Source organism: Hippoglossus stenolepis, chromosome 2 (genome assembly GCF_022539355.2).
Source record: "Hippoglossus stenolepis isolate QCI-W04-F060 chromosome 2, HSTE1.2, whole genome shotgun sequence".
NCBI classification, from domain to species: Eukaryota; Metazoa; Chordata; class Actinopteri; order Pleuronectiformes; family Pleuronectidae; genus Hippoglossus; species Hippoglossus stenolepis.
The window spans coordinates 28,487,117-28,507,829 of NC_061484.1; the positions used below are offsets into that span (position 1 = coordinate 28,487,117).

The window sequence follows — 20,713 nt, forward strand, 5'->3', positions numbered from 1 at the left end:
GCTTATTTTCTGGTAGTCTCTGGAGAACTAGCCGGACATGGCACACATGCTCACTGAGGTCTTTGGAGAAAATGAGGATGTCATCTAAATAAACAAAAACAAAACGGTTCAGGAAGCCAGGAAGGACATCAATCACCAGTCCCTGAAAAACAGCTGGAGCATTAGTCTACCCAAAAGGCATAACTAGATATTCAAAATGCTTTAGGGGTGTGTTAAAAGCCGTCTTCCATTCATCCCCATCCCGAATCCGCACAAGATGGTAGGCATTGTGGAGGTCCAGCTTTGAGAAGACAGAGGCTCCCTGAAGGGGTTCAAAAGCAGAGCTGATTAGTGGAAGGGGGTATTTGTTCTTGATAGTGATGTTATTCAGGTCACAGAAGTCAATGGAAGGCCGGAGAGTCTTATCCTTCTTCTCAACAAAGAACAAACCAGCACCGAGGGGAAGAGGATTGGCAGATTATTCCAGCAGCTAACGACTCTTTAATATAATTTTCCATGGCCTCTCGTTCAGGGCGCGAGAGATTCAACATGATTTTTTAAGTCCAGTCTCAAGAAAGTAAAGAAAGTGTTAGATTCACTGTCAGGCTGCAGAACTACTCTCACTGTTATTTGCATGAAATATATTTTAATAAGTTCACACATTATTTCCAAAATAAAAGAACATTTCTTCATTTTAACAAGGGGATTTACTGGTGTTTGTCCGTTCGTGCATGTTAATGATGTAAAGAGGAAGGAAGCCAAGGTCTTAACTGATCTATGATTTCTATCTGTCATCGTGACTGGCTGACAAACATCGTTTCTCAAGGGTGGAATCTAGCTGCTGATGTGGCTCCACCACAGAGACGTGTGAAGCAACGATGGGTTTGAGAGAAGCAGCGAGTTGCTTTGTCATCTTCCTTCTTTCTGTGTCAGGTACATCTACATTTACAGGAAAGCACTTTGTGTTATATCGTGTTTGTATGAAAAGTGTTTGAATAATTGTTCCAGTCTTTCTCATGGTTCCAGCTTCTTAATGTTTGGGGTTTTCCTGCATTTCTCTTAAATTACTTTCAGTAATTGTGAAGTTTGGATCATTGATTGGACAAAACAGTTATTGTGAAGATGTCACTTTAGTCTCTGCTCTGCGTAGAGGTGATGTTATTCTGAGTTTCTAGATATTTTTATGCCTCAGTGCCGGTGACACCCAGTGACCTCAGGCATCTTGTTTTCAGGTCGTCTCGTTGTCTGATTCTTGTGAACGCAATATCTCAAGATCCCTTTGAGGGAGTTTCTTCAAATTTGGTACAAATGTCCATCACTTGGTTTGGATTAGCAGGTGGGTTAGGGTTAGGTTTAGGGTTAGGGGTTGACTCTCTCTCTCTCAAACTGAAACAGTCTTTCAAACCAGCAGTCAAGCACTAGGCACACATTCAAAATTTCTCTGGAGGAGTTTTCTAGTTCATCCAACTGTTTATTTCTTTCCTCCCATCTAGAAGAAACAAGTCCTTCACACAACAGCGTGAGTGCGGTGAGAGACCAAAAGACAGAGCGCAGGTAAATGAATAGTTTCATTTAAAAGCACTTGATCTCCACTCTTCAAGGCTGCCTCATTAACCGGTGGCGTTCTGCATCATTGTGACTTGATGAGAAGGGTCAGACCATGAATGTCTTGGGAGGTCATATTCCTTTACTCTAACAAAAAGCTTAAACTCCATAAGGGAGAAACTGACTGGATCTCTTATGCCTCTGTGCCGGCGACAGCCAATGGCCGGAGGCGTTATGTTTACAGGTTGTCCATCTGTCCGATGGCGACTATGGAGGTCAAAGGTCAAGGTGACTGTGACCTCCCTGAACCATTTTTAGCCTCATAAACAGATTGAGAGAATCATTTCAAATTTGGCACAAATGTTCACTGACACTCATGAATTACCTGATTGGTCAAAGGTCAAGGCCACAGTGGCCACACCAACATGTTTTGGGCCTTTTGAACATGATATCTCAAATCTGCCTTTAAGGAATTTCTTGAAACTTTGACTCAAAGATGAACAGATTGGATTTTGTCACGATGGTCTCATATGAGGCAAGAAATAAATGTATGAGTATTAAAACTGCACTGGTTGGAGGAGGCGCACAACCGAAGGGCAGTAATTCTAGTTCGGGAGTAAAATGTAGAGTGAATGTTTCATGGTGGTGACACCGGGTTCATCTGTTTAGAAGATGAGCTGGTGACCAGCAGGGAAAAACAGAAAGCTCCAAGGTCACTGCTGCCATCACAGTTTGATTCAGCAGAGTAGGATCAGGCCCACAACAAAGAGAAACTCTCAGTACACAACAAAGTTAAAGAGTAAGACACAGATTCCAGCCTGATCCCAGCTAGTATTGTACTGTACCACCAGATTTCAGCTGCGGCACACACACGACCAGCAGAGCAGCACGATGACGTCCACTACGCCAGCGTCTGCTTCACCCAGAACCGGGCAGATGCCATCTACTCCAACATAGGTCGAGTTCAACCCCAGAGAGAAACTGAGGAAGACGAGGAGGAGGCCGAATACAGCGCTGTTCGATTTGACAGTGCAACAAGGTGAGCAGCTCCACACGTGAACATTTTCATCACTACACTTATTGAGGTTAAAAACTGTGGGTGTGAGTGGTTTATTCTGCCCTTCACAGAACAAGACGTGAAGAAGAGGGGGACGATTCATCTGCAGTGTACAGCACAGTCACCAAACACTGAAGAAACACAACATGAATCTGTTGTTTATATGTGGATTTTACAGCATCACGGAACCAGGAGAAATAAAACATATAGACATGTGCAGTGTTTGTAAAGGTTTGTTTTCTCTCTTGATGGGTTGGTTAACCCAGATTACAAATTCTCTCACTTCTCACTTTGGAAGCCACGAAAGGTAAAAGTAAGAAAGTTGTTCTTCTTCTCCCATAATTGAAAATATTTCCCAGACTAAACCAGGTGTAGAGTTAGCCTCAGGTTAGGCTAACGCTAACCGTAATGTATGTTACTGTCAAAATGTTACAAATAACAATAATATTAACTTCTAAATATTATAAATTGTAATTAGTTGTAACTAATATTAGAACAGCTAAAAGATAGGGTTACCAATATTCATTTTCTGGAGGGGGGTTTCAACAACAATATTTTGGATAATGTAAGTACACAAGTCAACAAATATATAGGTCTTGTCCTATTTATAAATCTAATGAAGAATTGTTCCATAATAATATTTAAAGGACTATTGAGGTCGTCAGCTGAGAATCATGAAGCACTTGACATAAAAACTAGGTCAACAAGTTTATTGCTAATAATGTTTCTGGACGATTAAAGTACATCAGTACATTTTGAAGATTTAACAGGAGATTGTTGCAGAAGTGACACCCGCTCATCCAGGAACACAAAAAAGCTTCATGTTATATATTCACGTTTCCATGGTGACATGTCAAACTTTGATGTTTCACCATGAAACAGTAATTTGTTTTAACTCAAATTTACAACGTCTAATCTTCCCTCAACTTCACGTTTGATACTGAATATAAAGATGGACAATATGAATACTACCCCCAAAGTGAAGCCAAATGATATCTGTCACCCCCTGGTGGCTGGCTGCAGTATTGAGAAAAGTAAACCGCTGCGTCCACTGGCTGGATCGAGGGGGGGGCAGGCCTGTTCAACGCTGCTTACAGCTTCAGTTGAGGAAGATTCAGGTTTGGTGGGAACAGCCACTAAAGTCGTTTCTCACACTCTGTAAAATGAAGAAATTCACAGTTTGTACAAACCACAAGTTACTTCTTTGTTTTAGGTTTAATCTAACACCTTCTGGCTCAGCAAGCATGTAAGTGTAAAGAGGAAGGAAGGGGGATGTGTTTAACAGTTTGACTTTCTCAGACTCTTCTGTGTTGTAGGTAGACGTGTCTGTGATGTGACTGAGTTTCATCTTGTGCACATTATTTATCTGTGGACGTTTTTATTGTTTGAAGTCACAGACAGGCAGCAGCTACTATGAGTGTAACTGCAGCAGCGAGTGGATTTGTTGTCCTTCTTCTCACTGTGACAGGTACTGTACGTCTACATTCATGTTTCACTCTATTTTACACTCGGACTTCTGATTCACCTGAAGTGAGTTTGAGAAAGAAAGTAAAAATATAAATGAACCATTCATTAATTTTCAGATCACCACCTGTAAAGTGATGCAGAAAGAAAATATATGAATGAATTATCATCAGTATTAATTTGTATCTTTGTTTAGAAGTTTCTATCGTCCTGAGCTCAAAATATTAAAGAGTCTGCAACTTATTATTATTATTATTATTGTTATTAGTATTATTATTATTATTATTATTATTATTATTCTCATCATGACTGAGTTCCTCTCCTCTCGATGCAGGAGTTGTCATCAGTGTGTGGAGTCATCAGTTGAAATGCTATGGAATGCTGCTCATGGAAATGTGTTTCTGTGCCGGTGACACCCAGTGACCTCAGGCATCTTGTTTTCAGGTCGTCTCGTTGTCTGATTCTTGTGAACGCAATATCTCAAGATCCCTTTGAGGGAGTTTCTTCAAATTTGGTACAAATGTTCATCACTTGGACTCAAAGATGAACTGATGAGGTTTTGGTGCTTGAAGGTCAAGGTCACAGTGGCCTCATGAAACATGTTTTGGCCTCTCGATCATGATATTTCTAGTCTGCCTTTGGAGAATTTCCTCAAAATTTAAGTAAAAAGATGAACTAATCACATTTCAAAGCTCAAACGTCACAGTGACCTCATATGATTCTGGAAAAAGGAACACAGACTGAAAATGCTCTGGTTGGTGGAGGCATCCTACAGCAGGGTGGTAATTCTAGTTTGTGCTGTGGTTACAGTGGTGCAGGCTGCTGATGGCTGGAGAGTGAGGTGCACTCCTACTCAGATCTGTGCTGTAAAAGGATCGAAGGTGCAAATACGCTGCTCCTACTGGCACCCATCCAGAATAGATGACCTTGATGTTGCAGTGGAGCAAACGTACTGGTTTACTAAAGGGCAGGACAGTGAACCTGTGGATCTGAGAGCAGCCTCTGAGTACACAGGGCGTGTGCAGTATCACTGTGGAAACAAGGCCTGCACTCTGACCATCACAGACCTGAGAGACAGCGACTCTGATGTGTACCAGTTCAGGTTCATAACAAACCAACAGACTGGGAGTTTTACTGATTCACCTGGAGTCTCCTTGTCTGTCACAGGTAACATTTCAGTTGGAAACAGTGAATCTATGGTTTGTTTATGTGGACAGCTCTGTCTAAAAGGATGTGTGTCTTTCTTTACTTACACAGGTGTCCAGGTGATCAGCAAAAAAGCATCAGCTTGCAAGACGTATGACTGTTCATGGTCACGTGTGGAGTGTCAAACCAGTTGTCCTCCAACTCCCAGTCTGTCTTACATCTGGTACAAGAACGGACAAAAGACATGGGGAGAAAAATCTTATAGCGACTTCTTTTATTCAGCAGACAGCATTTCCTGTGCTGTGAGAGGCCACGAGGATTTCCCTCTGCTCCAGTGTGTGAGTTTACTTCTTCCAATGACCAATGACGTTCTGCTCTTTTAACCTTCTTAGCTAATACACTGACTAGAGTCCGAAATGGATTTGAGGCTGATGCAGTAAAAGAAAATCTGACACATCAGCTGACATATCATATATTAAAAGAACATTGTCATTGATTCCTAAGATGTTTGTTATCAAACCTTTATGATAAATATTCTGCAGTTGAACAATGAATTTGAATGACTCCAAACTAGAGTGGCAGTAGTAGTAGAGCACATTCCTCCACCAAGGCCCAACAGTCCATTCAATTCGATCAAGCTGCTCCATATTTCACACACTCTCGATATCAGAAATTTTGAAAACACGATCTTGCAATGCTAAAGAAAGTAAAACTAAAATCCTGGATCTGCACCAAAATCTTTCCAGTAAATTGTTGCGTAATTGTGCAACCACACCAACCAGCCAATGTACTGGGGTGAAAACATAACCTCTGGGTGGAGGTAATGAAAGCAAATCACAAATACAACCACATATGTAGAGCTGGAATTCAAAACATCATCGTCTTTACTGTAAAGCTAAATGTAGCATCTTTCCTGCATTGTTTATTTCCTGACATGGGAAACAGCGATCTGTGAATTACTGTTAAATACAGCAGTAAAGATTATAGTTGTCATGGTGACAGTCAAAAGGTTTTTGTTTTTCAGGTGTCCGTGGAAATTCATGCGACAGAGTGAATTACATCGACAGGAACATCTGTGCCTTTAAAGGCTCATCAGTGGACATCTCTTGCAGTTACAACAGTCGCTATTATTATATCACTAAGTCCTGGTTCGTTACTGAGCAGCTGTATCGCCCTCGAGCTGTGGACTTACTCAAAGACCCAGAGTTCACACATCGTGTTCAGGTCCTTGAACCAGAGCGAGGGCGCTCCACTCTGAGAATAATGAACCTGAGACTGAGCGATTCAGCCCAGTATCACTTCACATTCAAATCACAGTGGTCTGAATGGGAGAGAAGTTTCCGTGGCACAACTCTGACTGTCACAGGTACTGAGGAACACTAAGTCACTGTGTTGTTCAGTGGTTCTCAACCTGGGGTCCCACAGCTGCTTCTATGTGTGTTTCCTGTTCACAGATGTTCAGGTGATCTGGTCTCCGATTGGTCCAACACTGACTTGTCACAGCAGCTGTCTTCTCTCTGGTCGTCCCTCCTTTGTCTGGTACAAGAATGGAACAGAAATTCACGGGAAACGTCTCCAGCTTTCAGGGGATTCCTTCACCCTGAAAACAGCTATTCCTGTGCTTATGAGCTTCACCACTCGTCCCCTGTGTGAGTTGACTCAAAATGTCCCTGTGGAAACTTGAAAGGTTGAGCCTCGTGATTTTCTATAATTTAATAATTGTGAAAAAAAAGTCCCTTGAAAGACCAAATCAAAGTTTGTTATTAAAGCACTTTTCATATCCAGCAGAATAAAGACAAGAGCAATAAAGCAAATAAAACTATTCTCTCCACCCATCCACACACAGAGAAAGACAAGATAACAGGAAGTGAGAAAAGCTTTAATCACAGTGGCTCATCTTCCATTTTCACTTCCACTTTTCCCTTCAGATTTTGCATGTATGTGAACAGGACACATGCAAATCCCACTCAGTGATTCCCAAGACAGAGGTGACATGTTCAGTTTTGTGAAGTCTGTATTTAATACAAACAATAATTACTCGGTAAAACTACTAAACACTAAAGGGGGCCTTCCTGTGTCCAAAGGTAAATCAAACACTCTTCTAAAGATGCTGAGAACCAGGGACGGCTGCAAACTATTAAAAGACTATATTCTATAAAGCCACATTCTCATGTAAAGATCTGTTTATATCCTGCAGATGCTCCGAAGGTTCCTTTAGTGCAGCTGAGTCAACCTGGAGACATTCTGAAGGGCAGCTCGGTGTCTCTGACCTGCAGCAGTGATGCTAACCCACCCCCTGCATACGCCTGGTACAAACAGAACCAGACTTTGCTCAACAGAGCAGCTCAGCTGGTTTTCAGCTCCATCCCGTTGTCTGACTCTGGAGAATATTACTGCACAGCTGAGAATGCGCTGGGGAAGACAGCGTCTAAACGTATCTTAATAAATGTGAAATGTGAGTAAATATTTAGAAATATTCAAAAGCCGAGAGGTTTTGCACATCTTCAAAATTCCAGATGCTGCAACACTCTTCAAATCCATTAACATCCATGTAAATCCAGATGCTCCACAGTCCTCCTCTGTGTCAGTGAGTCCCTCTGGTGAGATCATGGAGGGCAGCTCGGTGACTCTGACCTGCAGCAGTGATGCTAACCCAGCAGCTAATTACACCTGGTACAAGGAGAACCGAACTCTGCTTCAAGGACCAGAGGGCGTTTATCGTCTCTCCTCCATCAGCTCTGGGGACAGCGGGGTCTACTCCTGCAAGTCTGAGAATCAGTACGGACGGATCAACTCCACGTCTCTACACTTAGACGTCCAGTGTGAGTAGAAAACATCCACATATCCATGAAACCCAGCACTGTCTCGTAATCTTACAGAAAGTTCCTGGGTCCGCCCCCTTATCTGGATTCACACCAAACTTTACTGTGTTCTTCCCTGACCCGTACCTCATCCTACCTTCAGGTTTCATGCTAATCGACTCAGTAGTTTTTGTGTAATCTTGCTTAAAATCAACAACCAACAAACAAACGGACTGGGGTGAAAACATCTGTTGTTGCATAGCTACACTATATGACGTCATTTTCTAAATTCATAGTGACGACATTCCCATCATATGATCATAGATTATTTTTCAGTGTATATAAGCTTCAGGTCGTCTCTATAGTCCTATTAGAGGCAGGAATACAGCAGATAGGCAGTTTTAAGGATGCATGATGTAAATCTCTAACTTCTTTGTGACATTACTTATAAGTCATCTATCCATTATATGATGGGGAATAATGTTCTGATCAGTATATGATTTAGTCTCTCTGCTATTTGTGGAAATATCTTGGAAAATGTGTCTTTTGGGTCAAATCTTTGCTCATCTTGACCTCTGACCTTTGACCGATCAGCTGCAAAAGTTAATATTCACTATAATATTCAGTAAGTTTGGTTCATGTGTTGAGTTATTTTGTACATTCACACACACGGGCTGAAAACAAAACCCTCAGTACCTGCTTCTGTCTGTGCTGGCGCCCCGGGTTAATAATGATCATCTATATTTAAGTAGCACTTATCAAAACCAGAGATTGAAAAGTTCTTCACTTTGGTTAATGAATATTTCTGAGTTGATTTCATGATCTTGCATGTTTTACACCAGACGCTCCAAAGCCTCCCTCTGTGTCAGTGAGTCCCTCTGGTGAGATCATGGAGGGAAGCTCGGTGACTCTGACCTGCAGCAGTGATGCTAACCCAGCAGCTAATTACACCTGGTCCAAGGAGGACGAGGACTCACCAAAAGCATCAGGACAAATCTTCACCATCACTGATATCACAGCTGAACATGGTGGAAAGTATCAGTGTGAGGCCCAGAACACACAAGGACTTAGTAACGCCACCTTACATCTGACTGTTGGTGCAGGTGATTTTAGGACTCTGTCTTTTACAGCCTACCCCCCCCCCCCTCCTTTTCATTGCACCAGAACCTTAAACCATGCATGCTCAGGATTTCCAGATGTGTCACAGCTGTATATCAAGCCCATCATATTGCACATGAACAATACTGACTGACCAACAGCATCACCTGGCAAACTGAGTCATCAGTCTAACCACACTGCTAATGTCTCCTGTCTGTTGTCTAGGGAAGTCAGTGATAATCATGAATATCATCAGGCTGACTCTGGTGGTCGTGCTGGTTCCAGTGCTTGTCTGGACTCTGTGGACGAGGTAAAACAATACAAATCCATCAGTTCACCCTCTGCTCTTTTACTGTCTTCTTCAAATGTCTTCAAACACTAGTTTCAGTCTTCTGAAGTTCATTTTGTGAAATGTTGTGTTTCTTGTTGTTTTCGATCCAGGATGAAGAAAACTCTGAGCTTGAAATCAGAAGCGAAGGAAGCTGTGGAGATGATGAAGGTGAGAGACAGTGAGGCCAAAAGAATGACTCCATATCACTGTTTTCATCTCACTATGTTAGAGAAAGAGATAAAACATTTCTTGGATCAGCTACTTTGTCTGAATCTGCCCCAAAATGTAAAAGGTTCTTTCCATTGACCGTATATTAAAATGGACGTAGACTCTGGGTCTAGAAAGTGAAGTGAATGATCCATTTAGAGTCAAATAGACCATAAAGCACCGCAGGCATTGGGGCATGGATACCGTGTGATTGACAGCTAGTACTGGGTGCAGGTCGCAGGTTTAGGTGGGCGGGCAGTGGCCTTGGGCCCTGATTCAGGCTCCACCCCCTCCCTTCCAAATATGGTTACTTCTGGTTTCAAAAAACCAAGATGGCGCTGAACAAAATGTCAAAAATGGAGGCTTCAAAATGGCAGCTCACAAACCAATGGGTGACATCACGTTGACACTTCTTTCTTGGCCCATGTCTCATCCTTCCACCAAGTTTTGTGGAAATCAGTTTAGCAGTTTTTGTGTAATCCTGCTGATGAACAAACAAACGAATGGACAGGGGGCGCAACAACGTTCAAACTATTTTGAATAAACTGTGATTATATGCAGGTTTCATGAATAAAGTCCAGTGAGGCTTAATATCTTCTCATCTCTCCCCCATCAGTCACACAACTGTCCTGAGTATGAGAACGTCGCTGCTGCAGCACAGACAGAAGACACAGAGGAGCAGGAAGACCTGGTGTGAAGCCTCAGGTCAGAGCCACTGTGACAAACATAACCAAGATGGACGACTTCAGAGTACATCCGTACAAGAGAGTTTTACAGAAACCATAGTGTGTAGTTATTAAATACAGGAAATCTGTCCAAGCAACAAACTATCTGAGTGCAAGCGGAGAGTTTGAGCACAAGCAGAGCAAATCTAAGCACCAGCAGGAGCTGTGTGAGTGCAAGCGCAGGGTGTTGAGTAAAAGACCACGCTTTTTAATAAAGAGGAAAACACCCACACATTTCCTTTCTACTCATGGTTTCCTGTTTTCTCTTCTCCTCAGGTGCACTGTGATTGCTTGATGAAAGTATGTAAGAGGGAACAGGAAGTATCTCTCTTTCCGCAAGAGTATTGTTGTGTTGTTTCTTTTCTTTTTCTTTTCTGATGGGTCCAGTCGTCCAGTTTCCGCAGCTTTATTTCTGTGAGCTTTAGTTCTGATGTTGGTTTAGGTTGAAGGAAGATTCTCAGGTCCTACGACCCTTTGTGGGTTGGTGTGTTGGGTTTTCCTTCTTTTGTCCATTTTGCCGGCCTGTTGTTGAAGTTGTTGTCTTTTTTGCAATAAATTTACTTTTTTTTGCTGTTACCCTCTGAACTATGTTGGATGTCTTGGTGATGAGCCTTTGAGGCTGTGGTAACACCACGTGACTCATCTCGTGTCTTATACATGATATTAATGTGGTTATTCCATGGATAATGAATTATTATGTATCGTGATTTTATGATTCTTTCTTAAATAAAAGGTTTTTGGTCTTTTGTTTTCACTCCTTATCTATTTGATTGTTTGTTTTTCAGCAGAATTACACCAGAAAACTAAAAAACGATTTTTCCACAAACTAATCAAATTTGGGCAGGAATCCTGACAAAGGGGCGGAGCCAGGAGCCTGTTTGTATCACTTTCTTTATAATTGTGAGACTGATGAAAACAGTCAGGATTATTTAGAGGACTGGTTTCTATGAGTGATTGAACTCTGGTGCAGCTCGATTGAATTGAGGGAGACTGTTGGGCCTTGGTGGAGGTATGAGCTCGACTCAGTGACAGACTTGCTTGGTGGGTTTAACCAGGGTTTGTATGTGTGATGGATAAATGTCGATAGTTGTACTCATTTCCTCTGAGGACTGGAGGGACCACGTCTCATGTGGATGTGAGCTGCTACTTACGTGATGAACGCCTTGAATGTGACCGTTAACACAAAGTGAACTGCTGACACCAGATGAGCTGTGTTGCCTCTGGTGTCTGTTCAAAGTTTGCATCAGGCCCATTGATTTCACTTTAGTGTTTTGTGGTATTTTCACATCACGTGTTAAACACGTGAAGAAGAAGGATTAGGTGTGTTTTCATCCACCATGTTCACACGGCGGCCATTTTCCTCTGACGTCTCTCTCAGGGTGAAGCTCGAATGTTGTTTCGAACAGAATAATGTTGTACTGCTGTGATCCAGGTTCATGAGTTATACAAAAGATTATATATTATCACTTATTCTTCATTAGGATTATTGATTCATCATTATAATATTATTTTTGGTAATTTTAGTAACAAAAGAAGTTTGTTTGCTGCACCTTTAGGAGACTGATGTAAATTATACTTTTTCTTTTTCTTCACAACATTATTCATATTTATAGTCTTGTTTATTTAATTTGTTGTTCACTCACAACTTCCTCTTTTCTAACTTTGTGATGTACAGTTTTGCAACAAAGCAGATTTTCTTTAGGGATCATTAAAAGTTATTTTTTATTCTCTTCATATATTTTAACATTTAATGTGAAGCTCATTTGTTCTAATTTGCTTTTGTTTTGAAACTCTTACTATATTTTAATCTCACTTACTGTATTAATGGCAGTTTATTTTCCGGTTCAATTTTGAATCTTTCTTTAATTTGTCTTTCTTGTCAGTCTTTATTGCATCTTAATGAGACACTGAACAGATGAGATTAAAAACAGCCCAGTTTCTCTCAAGTCTCCTTAAATTTGTCTTTCTTGTGTCAGTGAGATGTTGTGATGTGGATGATACAGGTTTGGTATGAACAGCCACTAAAGTTGTTTCTCACACTCGTACAAACCACAGTTTACTCGACCACCATCAGGCTCAGGATGCAGGTAGGTGTAAAGAGGAAGGAAGGTGGGTGTGTTTAACAGTTTGACTTTCTCAGACTCTTCTGTGTTGTAGGTAGACGTGTCTGTGATGTGACTGAGTTTCATCTTGTGCACATTATTTATCTGTGGACGTTTTTATTGTTTGAAGTCACAGACGAGGAGCAGCAACTTCTGAAGTGTAACTGCGGCAGCGAGTGGATTTGTTGTCCTTCTTCTCACTGTGACAGGTACTGTACGTCTACATTCATGTTTCACTCTATTTTACACTCGGACTTCTGATTCACCTGAAGTGAGTTTGAGAAAGAAAGTAAAAATATAAATGAACCATTCATTCATTTTCAGATCACCACCTGTAAAGTGATGCAGAAAGAAAATATATGAAGGAATTATCATCAGTATTATTTTTTATCTTTGTTTAGAAGTTTCTATCGTATAGAGCTCAAAATATTATTATTATTATTATTATTATTATTATTATTATTATTATTGTTATCATCATGACTGAGTTCCTCTCCTCTCGATGCAGGAATTGTCATCAGTGTGTGGAGTCATCAGTTGAAATGCTATGGAATGCTGCTCATGGAAATGTGTTTCTTTTCTACAGAAAGTAAAAAGTAAACTAAGTGTTCTCTGGTGTCGTTATGAATCTGATTCTCTGTGTTACAGTGGTACAGTGTGAGAATGGCTGGGATGTGAGTTACACTTCTACTGAGATCTGTGCCGTCAGAGGATCAACAGTGGACATTACCTGTACCTACACATACCCATCCACATTTAATAACCATGATACTACAGTTCAGGAAACTTTCTGGTTCATTCAAGAGAGTAATGGGATTCACGTTGATCTAAGGACTGATCCGGAGTATTCAGGTCGTGTGGAGTATCTCTGTGAAAACAACAAGTGCACTCTGAGAATCTCTAACCTGACAGAGAGCGACTCAGCTGTGTACAAGTTCAGGTTCACAACAAACCAACCTACTGGGAGTTTAACTGGTTCAGCTGGAGTCACTCTGTCTGTCACAGGTAACATTTACATCTGAACATTCATTCATTTATTTCCTACATCTTGTTTGGTTCACTTGAGTGTGTCTGTGCACTTTTATATGCATGTGTGTGTTGTCAGTTTGGACTAAAATGAATTCCTTATTCTCACACACAGATTTGCATGTGCAGGTGAGCACATCAGTGAAGTGTTACTCTTGAACTGGGCAGAGCTCAGGTGTCAGAGCAGTTGTCGTCTTCCTGATCATCTGAACTACGTCTGGTACAAGAATCAACAGAAGATGAAAGAAGGAGCATCTTATACCTTATATTTTCATTCTGCAGACAGAGTTTCCTGTGCTGTTAAAGGACACGAGGATTTCCGCTCTCCGTCAATGTGTGAGTTTAATCTACAGTATTTCACCAACACAGCACCATCTGCTGGAGTATTTGAGATAATGCATTTGTGGAGGTGAGGGGCTGAGAGCACCCCACCTGCTAGAGAGGATCAATCAGCGCAGGTGAGGCTGTTAGCTGATTGGTCCTCGTGCTTAAAGGCAGCGTCTGCACTGGCTCAGGACGAACCCAGAGACTCAGACCCTGGAGACGCCACACTGAGAGACGCCACTGAGCTGCAAAGCCAGTCTGCTTTAAGTTTGTAGTTGAATTTATGTTTATTGATTAAATAAAGATGTTTAAGAGGAACACTTCCGTCTCTGGCCGTGTCTGGGAGGCCCGTGGCAAGGTCGAGCCACAGCATTGTACCATAACTTCATGTGTCTTTAAATACTTTTTTCTGCATGGGCACATTGAACTCTTGGGATACTACTGTCAGTACTGACAAACTAGTGTAGTACTAATACTAGTATTCTGCTTGTGTAAATAAAGATGGAAGACATGACTGCTCCCAGAAGTGGAGCCAAAGCATTGTGATCACCCCTGGTGGCTGGATGCAGTATAGAACATACATCCTGTCTCCTCCATGTTAGTGGGAAGGACATGGACCAATCTAAAAGACAAATACATTTTCTCAAAGATGGTTTCTGTCATTTTAGGTCGTTCTTATCACACTCTATTGTTCATGTTTCTCATAAGTTTGGTTTTAATTAGTTATTTGATGATATGAAAATTAGATTAAACTTCATGATTGACAGCTGAGTCTGACTCAGGATTGGTCGAGCTCATGTATGGGCGGGACCTGATACTGTGGCTCCATCTCCGGATCACTACTGTGTAGACTGTGGTTCCAAATGTGAAAGATGGCAGCGTTGGTATCCAGGATATTTTGGCTTCATTTCTGGAGAGTGGGAGGAAGTGGAGACGTGTCGTCCATCTTTGGTCGACTCTGCATAAAAGACACAGATCATTTCCTCCATATTGGCCAGTTTGCTCCATTATAAGAGCAACTTCTACAAGGTCCCTCATGTTCCTCACCTCCAACAGTGTGTTTCTCCCTCACTCTGAAGTCTAAAGGGCACTTCCCTGTGTTTTTTGTGAACTGAAAGTTTCCTCATCTTGGCCTCGTCATCATCTTAAAATGAAAACCTGCCGACTGGTGATTCACCAGAGAAAATACATGGAGTTAGTTTTATAAATGTACAAGTTTATCTTCTGATTCTCTGATGTGCTCTGTGTTACAGTGGTAGAGAGTGAGAATGGCTGGGATGTGAGTTACACTTCTACTGAGATCTGTGCCTTCAGAGGATCAACAGTGGACATTAACTGTACCTACACATACCCATCCAGGTGGAATCACCATGATACTACAGTTCAGAAAACTTTCTGGTTCATTCAAGAGAGTAATGGGATTCACGTTGATCTAAGGACTGATCCGGAGTATTCAGGTCGTGTGGAGTATCTCTGTGAAAACAACAAGTGCACTCTGAGAATCTCTAACCTGACAGAGAGCGACTCAGCTGTGTACAAGTTCAGGTTCACAACAAACCAACCTACTGGGAGTTTAACTGGTTCAGCTGGAGTCACTCTGAATGTCACAGGTAACATTTACATTAGAGTCAGTTTGAAATGTTAGTGTGTATGTTGAAATAAAATAACATGTTTGTTCACAGACCCTCAGCTCCAGGTACATGTGAGGAGATCAACAGCCAATCCATATTCTACCTGGACAGAGCTGACCTGTCACAGCAGGTGTCAGCTCCCTGATCATCTTTCCTACGTTTGGTACAATAACAATAAACTTGTTGGACGAAAAAAATACTTTCACCTCCAACACTTTAATGCTGAAGACAGCTATCACTGTGCTATAGAAGGACATGAGCGTTTCCCTTCTCCTACATTGGGTGAGTTTACTCCTCCTCATGAAGCTACAATAATGTGGAAATAATTTAAATTTAAACTTTAATAAATAAAACAGACAGTGTTTTGATTGTATTCTCATCCTGTGTGTTAATATAGACTATCCTTCAGATGCTCCAAAGGTTCCCTCTGTGTCAGTGAGTCCCTCTGGTGAGATCATGGAGGGCAGCTCAGTGACTCTGACCTGCAGCAGTGATGCTAACCCAGCAGCTCATTACACCTGGTACAAGGAGGACGAGGACTCACCAAAAGCATCAGGACAAATCTTCACCATCACTAATATCACAGCTGAACATGGTGGAAATTATCAGTGTGAGGCCCAGAACACACAAGGACGTAGTAAGGCCACCTTACATCTGATTGTTGGAGCAGGTGATTTTAGCTCTCTGACTTTTACAGCCTACACCCCCTCCTTTTCATTGCACCAGAACCTTAAACCATCAATACTCAGGATTTCCAGATGTGTCACAGCTGTATATCAAGCCCATCATATTGCACATGAACAATACTGACTGACCAACAGCATCACCTGGCAAACTGACTATTGAGGTCGTCAGCTGAGAATCATGAAGCACCTGACACAAAAACTAGGTCAACAATTTTATTGCTAATAATTTTTCTGTACAATTAAAGTATAGTAAGTGAAGATATATTGAATCTGTCACATTCTTTGTCCTTTACATTTTAAATGTGCAGATATGGGTCGTTTGACTTCTGCCCCATAAATATTCACAGTCAGACCATCAGCAGCACAAAGAGGAATCCACCCAGCATCAGTTAAAACATCCATAAAGCTTTCACCATCCTCAGTAAACTTGAAAGATATTTCCTTCACTGTGCACATTCATGTAACGAGCAAACAGCTCTCAGCAGACAGACAGTGGTGAAAACAAAACCCTGCTCCTGTGCACACGTCACACATACACCTCCCAGCAGGGGGAGTAGTGGCTCATTAACAGTTTAAGAGACACGCCCACAAACAGGCCACTCTGAGAACTCAGAACTCTTCAAAACGTTTTATTAGAAAAGAAACTGTCTTTATATTCAGTCAGAAAAACGAGACAGGTTTCAAAACCCGAAAAAAAGTTGTTTTTGTAAATGTTTCGTCCTGCACCTTTAAGTATTGTGATTTCTTGAAATGATAAAGTAAAAGTTATTTCATCATAGTTTCACCTGGATCATGGAGATCAGCACTCATTGGATCAGCCGCTGCAGTTTTCCTCGCTGTGACTCTCCTCTCCGTGTTCCTACTGATCAGGTGAGCAAATCTGTTCCACTAAAGCTTTGTACGATGAATTCCTGAAAATCTGTCCTGTTAAATTAAATCAACTCAATTATTATGTATATTGTTTGTTATTTGGTTCAATTGATCAGAAGAAAGAGAAACTCTCATCAATCTGCTGATCCTGGGGACAGACTTGACCACAGTGAGCAGGTGAGACACACAGTTCAGTCCAATCCTTTCAAACGCCACTATTTCTCACGTCAAACCCTTTTCTCTGTCATGTGAAGATTAAAAACTAGTTATTAAAATCACAGTCAAAACTGCCATTGTAAAAACAATCATCTGGTGTTTGAATTTCCTTCTGGTAATCTATCCATTTAAGCAAATCGCTGAGTGTTATAATTTTCTGTGCTGTGCGGTTTGTTCAACAGTTTTTGCTGAACTATGACACTTGATGCTGCTCTAAGTTTGTTGAGTTGTAACATGTGCTGCTTTAAATCTTGTCAAAGTTTGTGAAAGATTGTATTGATTGGTTCAGATATCTTTAGTGTGGAGCACTGTAATGTGGAGCAGATCACCATTGGGTGTGGCTGTGTAATATGTTGATTTTGCGTTGTTCTGTCTGAGACTAAGTGTGTGTGAGACTGCTGTTCGTAGTCTGTGTCGTTGGGACAAATAAAGTCAGTGTTGGCTGCGTGTGGATGCAGCTCTATAATTAAAGGTTGATCCACAGAGCAGTCATGTTCTTTCATATCTGTATTTAGTGAGTATGTTGCCCTTTGACGTGAATTTGAGGTAATTGTGTTACGAGTTTGGAGAGATAGCGTTGTGTGGCATTGAGTGTCGGTGAGTAGGGCGTGGTGCATCAGCGAGACGGAGAGTTGTGTACTGTTTGTTGGTCGGAACAAGACCAGAGAAAGAAGGGAGTTAGGGGTGTGGCCTATCCCCCTTCCTTCTCGCTCCTTCAAGTTTCTGTGACCCTGACTTTTCTTTTTTTAAGTGCCTCTGTGTCTGTAGACCTGCAGTTGTATTAAAGTGTTACACAATTAAATGATACACACTATACACCCAAAATATAGTGCTAAAAGAGTTTTTATCAATGATTTGCTGACAGATAGTTTTGGGGTCTAGGGATTATATTGTGTGTAGCTCGACCTCTAAATAAATGATGTTACACAACTTGTTTCGACCAAACTTGGCTGCAGTACGTGAACATCCAGCTCCCAGATGTAGTCTTATCTGGACACAACCGATGTGAAAGTGCACACAAGTGGCTCACATACACACTAAGTGAGAAGTTTGTAGTGTTAGTGTTTGGAATTCAAACTGAAGACCTTCCCTCCTTTTGGTTTTTAGTAGAACCACATGTTTCCTGTCCTTGAAACACGTCTGGTGTAGAAGGAGGCGCTTTAAATAAATCAATAGCTGCTATAGTTGGACTCTAACGTTGTCCATACTGCCACATGTACAAGATTCAAAAGCAAATTTGTGTTTGCAGCGTCTACCCAATGAGTCTGAGGAAAACTGTGACCTTCACTATGCCAGTGTCCACTTCATGAAGAGTCAGACGGATCCCATCTACTCCCACGTCGGATCAGCTGAACCCAGCAAACACAAGGAGGCGGAGGAGGTTGCGTACGCTTCTGTCAACTTTAACAGATCTGCCCCGAGGTGAGCAGCTCTTCATTCAGGACCATTATCCTCACTAACACCACAAAACATCATAAACAGAGATATATCCTATAGAAGTCATTTGTTTTTACACTTTCATTTTCTTGTTTTGTTTAAAAATGTGTATTTGTTGAAGGAGACATATTCTGCTCATATTCAGTTTGATCATTTTAATTAGTGTTGTGACTTTAAAATGTTTAATGTTCAGAAAACATCACTTTCCTCAGACTGTCTATTGCTGCAGCTCCTCTTTTCAGCCTCTGTCGCAAACACTTGGTTTTAGCTCCTGTCTCTTTGCGCCCCCTCCTGATAATGCCCAGTCTGCTCTGATTGGTCACCCGGCCCACTCTGTTGTGATTGGTTAACCACTTCCTGTGCGTGTAGGAAATCCTCCACCCTCACTTTACGAGGGACACATTCAATCTCAAATCATTTCTTATAGTTTAACTATCGTTTCCGTGGTGAACGACATGTTTGTTTGAACCCGTGTGCAGCGGGCTCTCGTTTGGTGGGTGTGTCAGAGGTGTTCCCCAATCAGCAGCGACTGTTTTAAAAAGGCAGTGACACAATGGATTCTAAAGTTCTCTACAGATGCTGGTGTTAGAAGCTGCTGTTCCAGACGACGGAAGCAGAGACTGTGACATTCAGCCTGTATTGAAGCATTCAACACGTATTTTAACCCACATCATCTACCTCCGAGATGTTTTCCACGAGAACGTCAAGAATGACCTCCTCCGCTAACATTGTTGCAACACTTCGTAACACAATGTGTTCAACGCACCACTGTTTACGTTTAAATACTGCTTATGCTACGTTTGCTACAGCCCTGGCTTCTGCCGATGATGCAGAGGTACGGGCGGGACTACTGGTGAGGTGTTTCAGGAGCTTCATGTTTTCTGTGGGGCAGAGGAGCTCGTTTTACCAGGAGAGGAGCTCAGACTTTGGGCTTTTTAACTTTGCAGAACTTTGAAACTCAATATGTCTCCTTTAATGCTACGTCTCCATGACCTCCTGATCATTTGTTTGTTTTATCTCCTTTCAGAACCAGAGGTCAGGACACTGGAGAGGATCCAGCTGCATTGTACAGCACAGTCAAAAAACCTCCTGCTGTTTAGACCAACGTCTGGAAATCACCTTAGTCCCGATGGAAATATCTCAACAGCTGCGGGATGGATTTGAATAGAAGTTCATACAACTGTTCATGGTCCCCACAGGATGAATCCTACTTTGGTGACAGGCAGACTCCAGCATCATTGTTGAAGTGAATGTTCAGTTTTAAGTGACTTGTCTTGACAGCTAATGGATAAATTGCCCGAGGATGAATCCAAACGACTTCGCTGACTCGACTTTTATCTGAAATATATCAGCAACTTGTAGAAGTTGTTCAAAACGCCACATTTAGCCTGAATGAAAAATATCAAACATTTTATAACTTGCAGCTTCAAACATGAAATTATCTGCGGTGTGTGTCAGACGGTCGACAAACTGTAAACTTGTAATTAACTTTTTTCTATTCATAAAATAATCAAAATAAGCATTATTAGTTAGTTGTAGTGTGACACTGCTGCCACTAGATGGAAGTAAAGAGTTTTACTGATAAAACCACAGAGAGGATTCTGTCTCTTTCACTTCTTTCTGTTTCTACACTATTGTTTCCAGCGTTTCCATCATCAGCCGATCAGTAGTTGTACTCATTTCCTCTGAGGACTGGAGGGACCACGTCTCATGTGGATGTGAGCTGCTACTTACGTGATGAACACCTTTATCACGTTATCACGATCATTAAAGGTCTTTTTTTATTCTGTTCATATATTTTTAATTTTACCTAAAATGTGAAGCTCATTTGTTCTAATTTGCTTTTGATTTGAAACTCTTACTATATTTTAATCTCACTTACAGTATTAATGGCAGTTTATTTTCCAGTTCAATTTTAAATCTTTCTTTAATTTGTCTTTTTCATGTCAATCTTTATTGCATCTTAATGAGACACTGAACAGATGAGATTAAAAACAGCCCAGTTTCTCTCAAGTCTCCTTTAATTTGATTTTCTTGTGTCAGTGAGATGTTGTGATGTGGATGATAC

General features: G+C 41.4%; 1 protein-coding gene and 1 long non-coding RNA gene across 2 annotated transcripts in view; both read left to right on the forward strand.

The window, feature by feature from the left end:
- Positions 1 to 20,713, forward strand: part of LOC118099583 (B-cell receptor CD22-like) — a 160,185-nt gene that overhangs the window by 8,396 nt on the left and 131,076 nt on the right. Inside the window, exons 4-7 of the mRNA XM_047342434.1 lie at positions 13,104 to 13,460; positions 15,488 to 15,718; positions 15,846 to 16,042; positions 18,458 to 18,630. Coding sequence (XP_047198390.1) covers positions 13,104 to 13,460; positions 15,488 to 15,718; positions 15,846 to 16,042; positions 18,458 to 18,630 — 958 coding nt within the window. The remainder of the gene's footprint in view (positions 1 to 13,103; positions 13,461 to 15,487; positions 15,719 to 15,845; positions 16,043 to 18,457; positions 18,631 to 20,713) is intronic.
- On the forward strand, positions 17,106 to 20,663 carry LOC118099563. Its single transcript, XR_007033059.1, has 3 exons — positions 17,106 to 17,169; positions 18,458 to 18,630; positions 19,673 to 20,663. It is a non-coding gene; the product is annotated as an uncharacterized LOC118099563 (long non-coding RNA).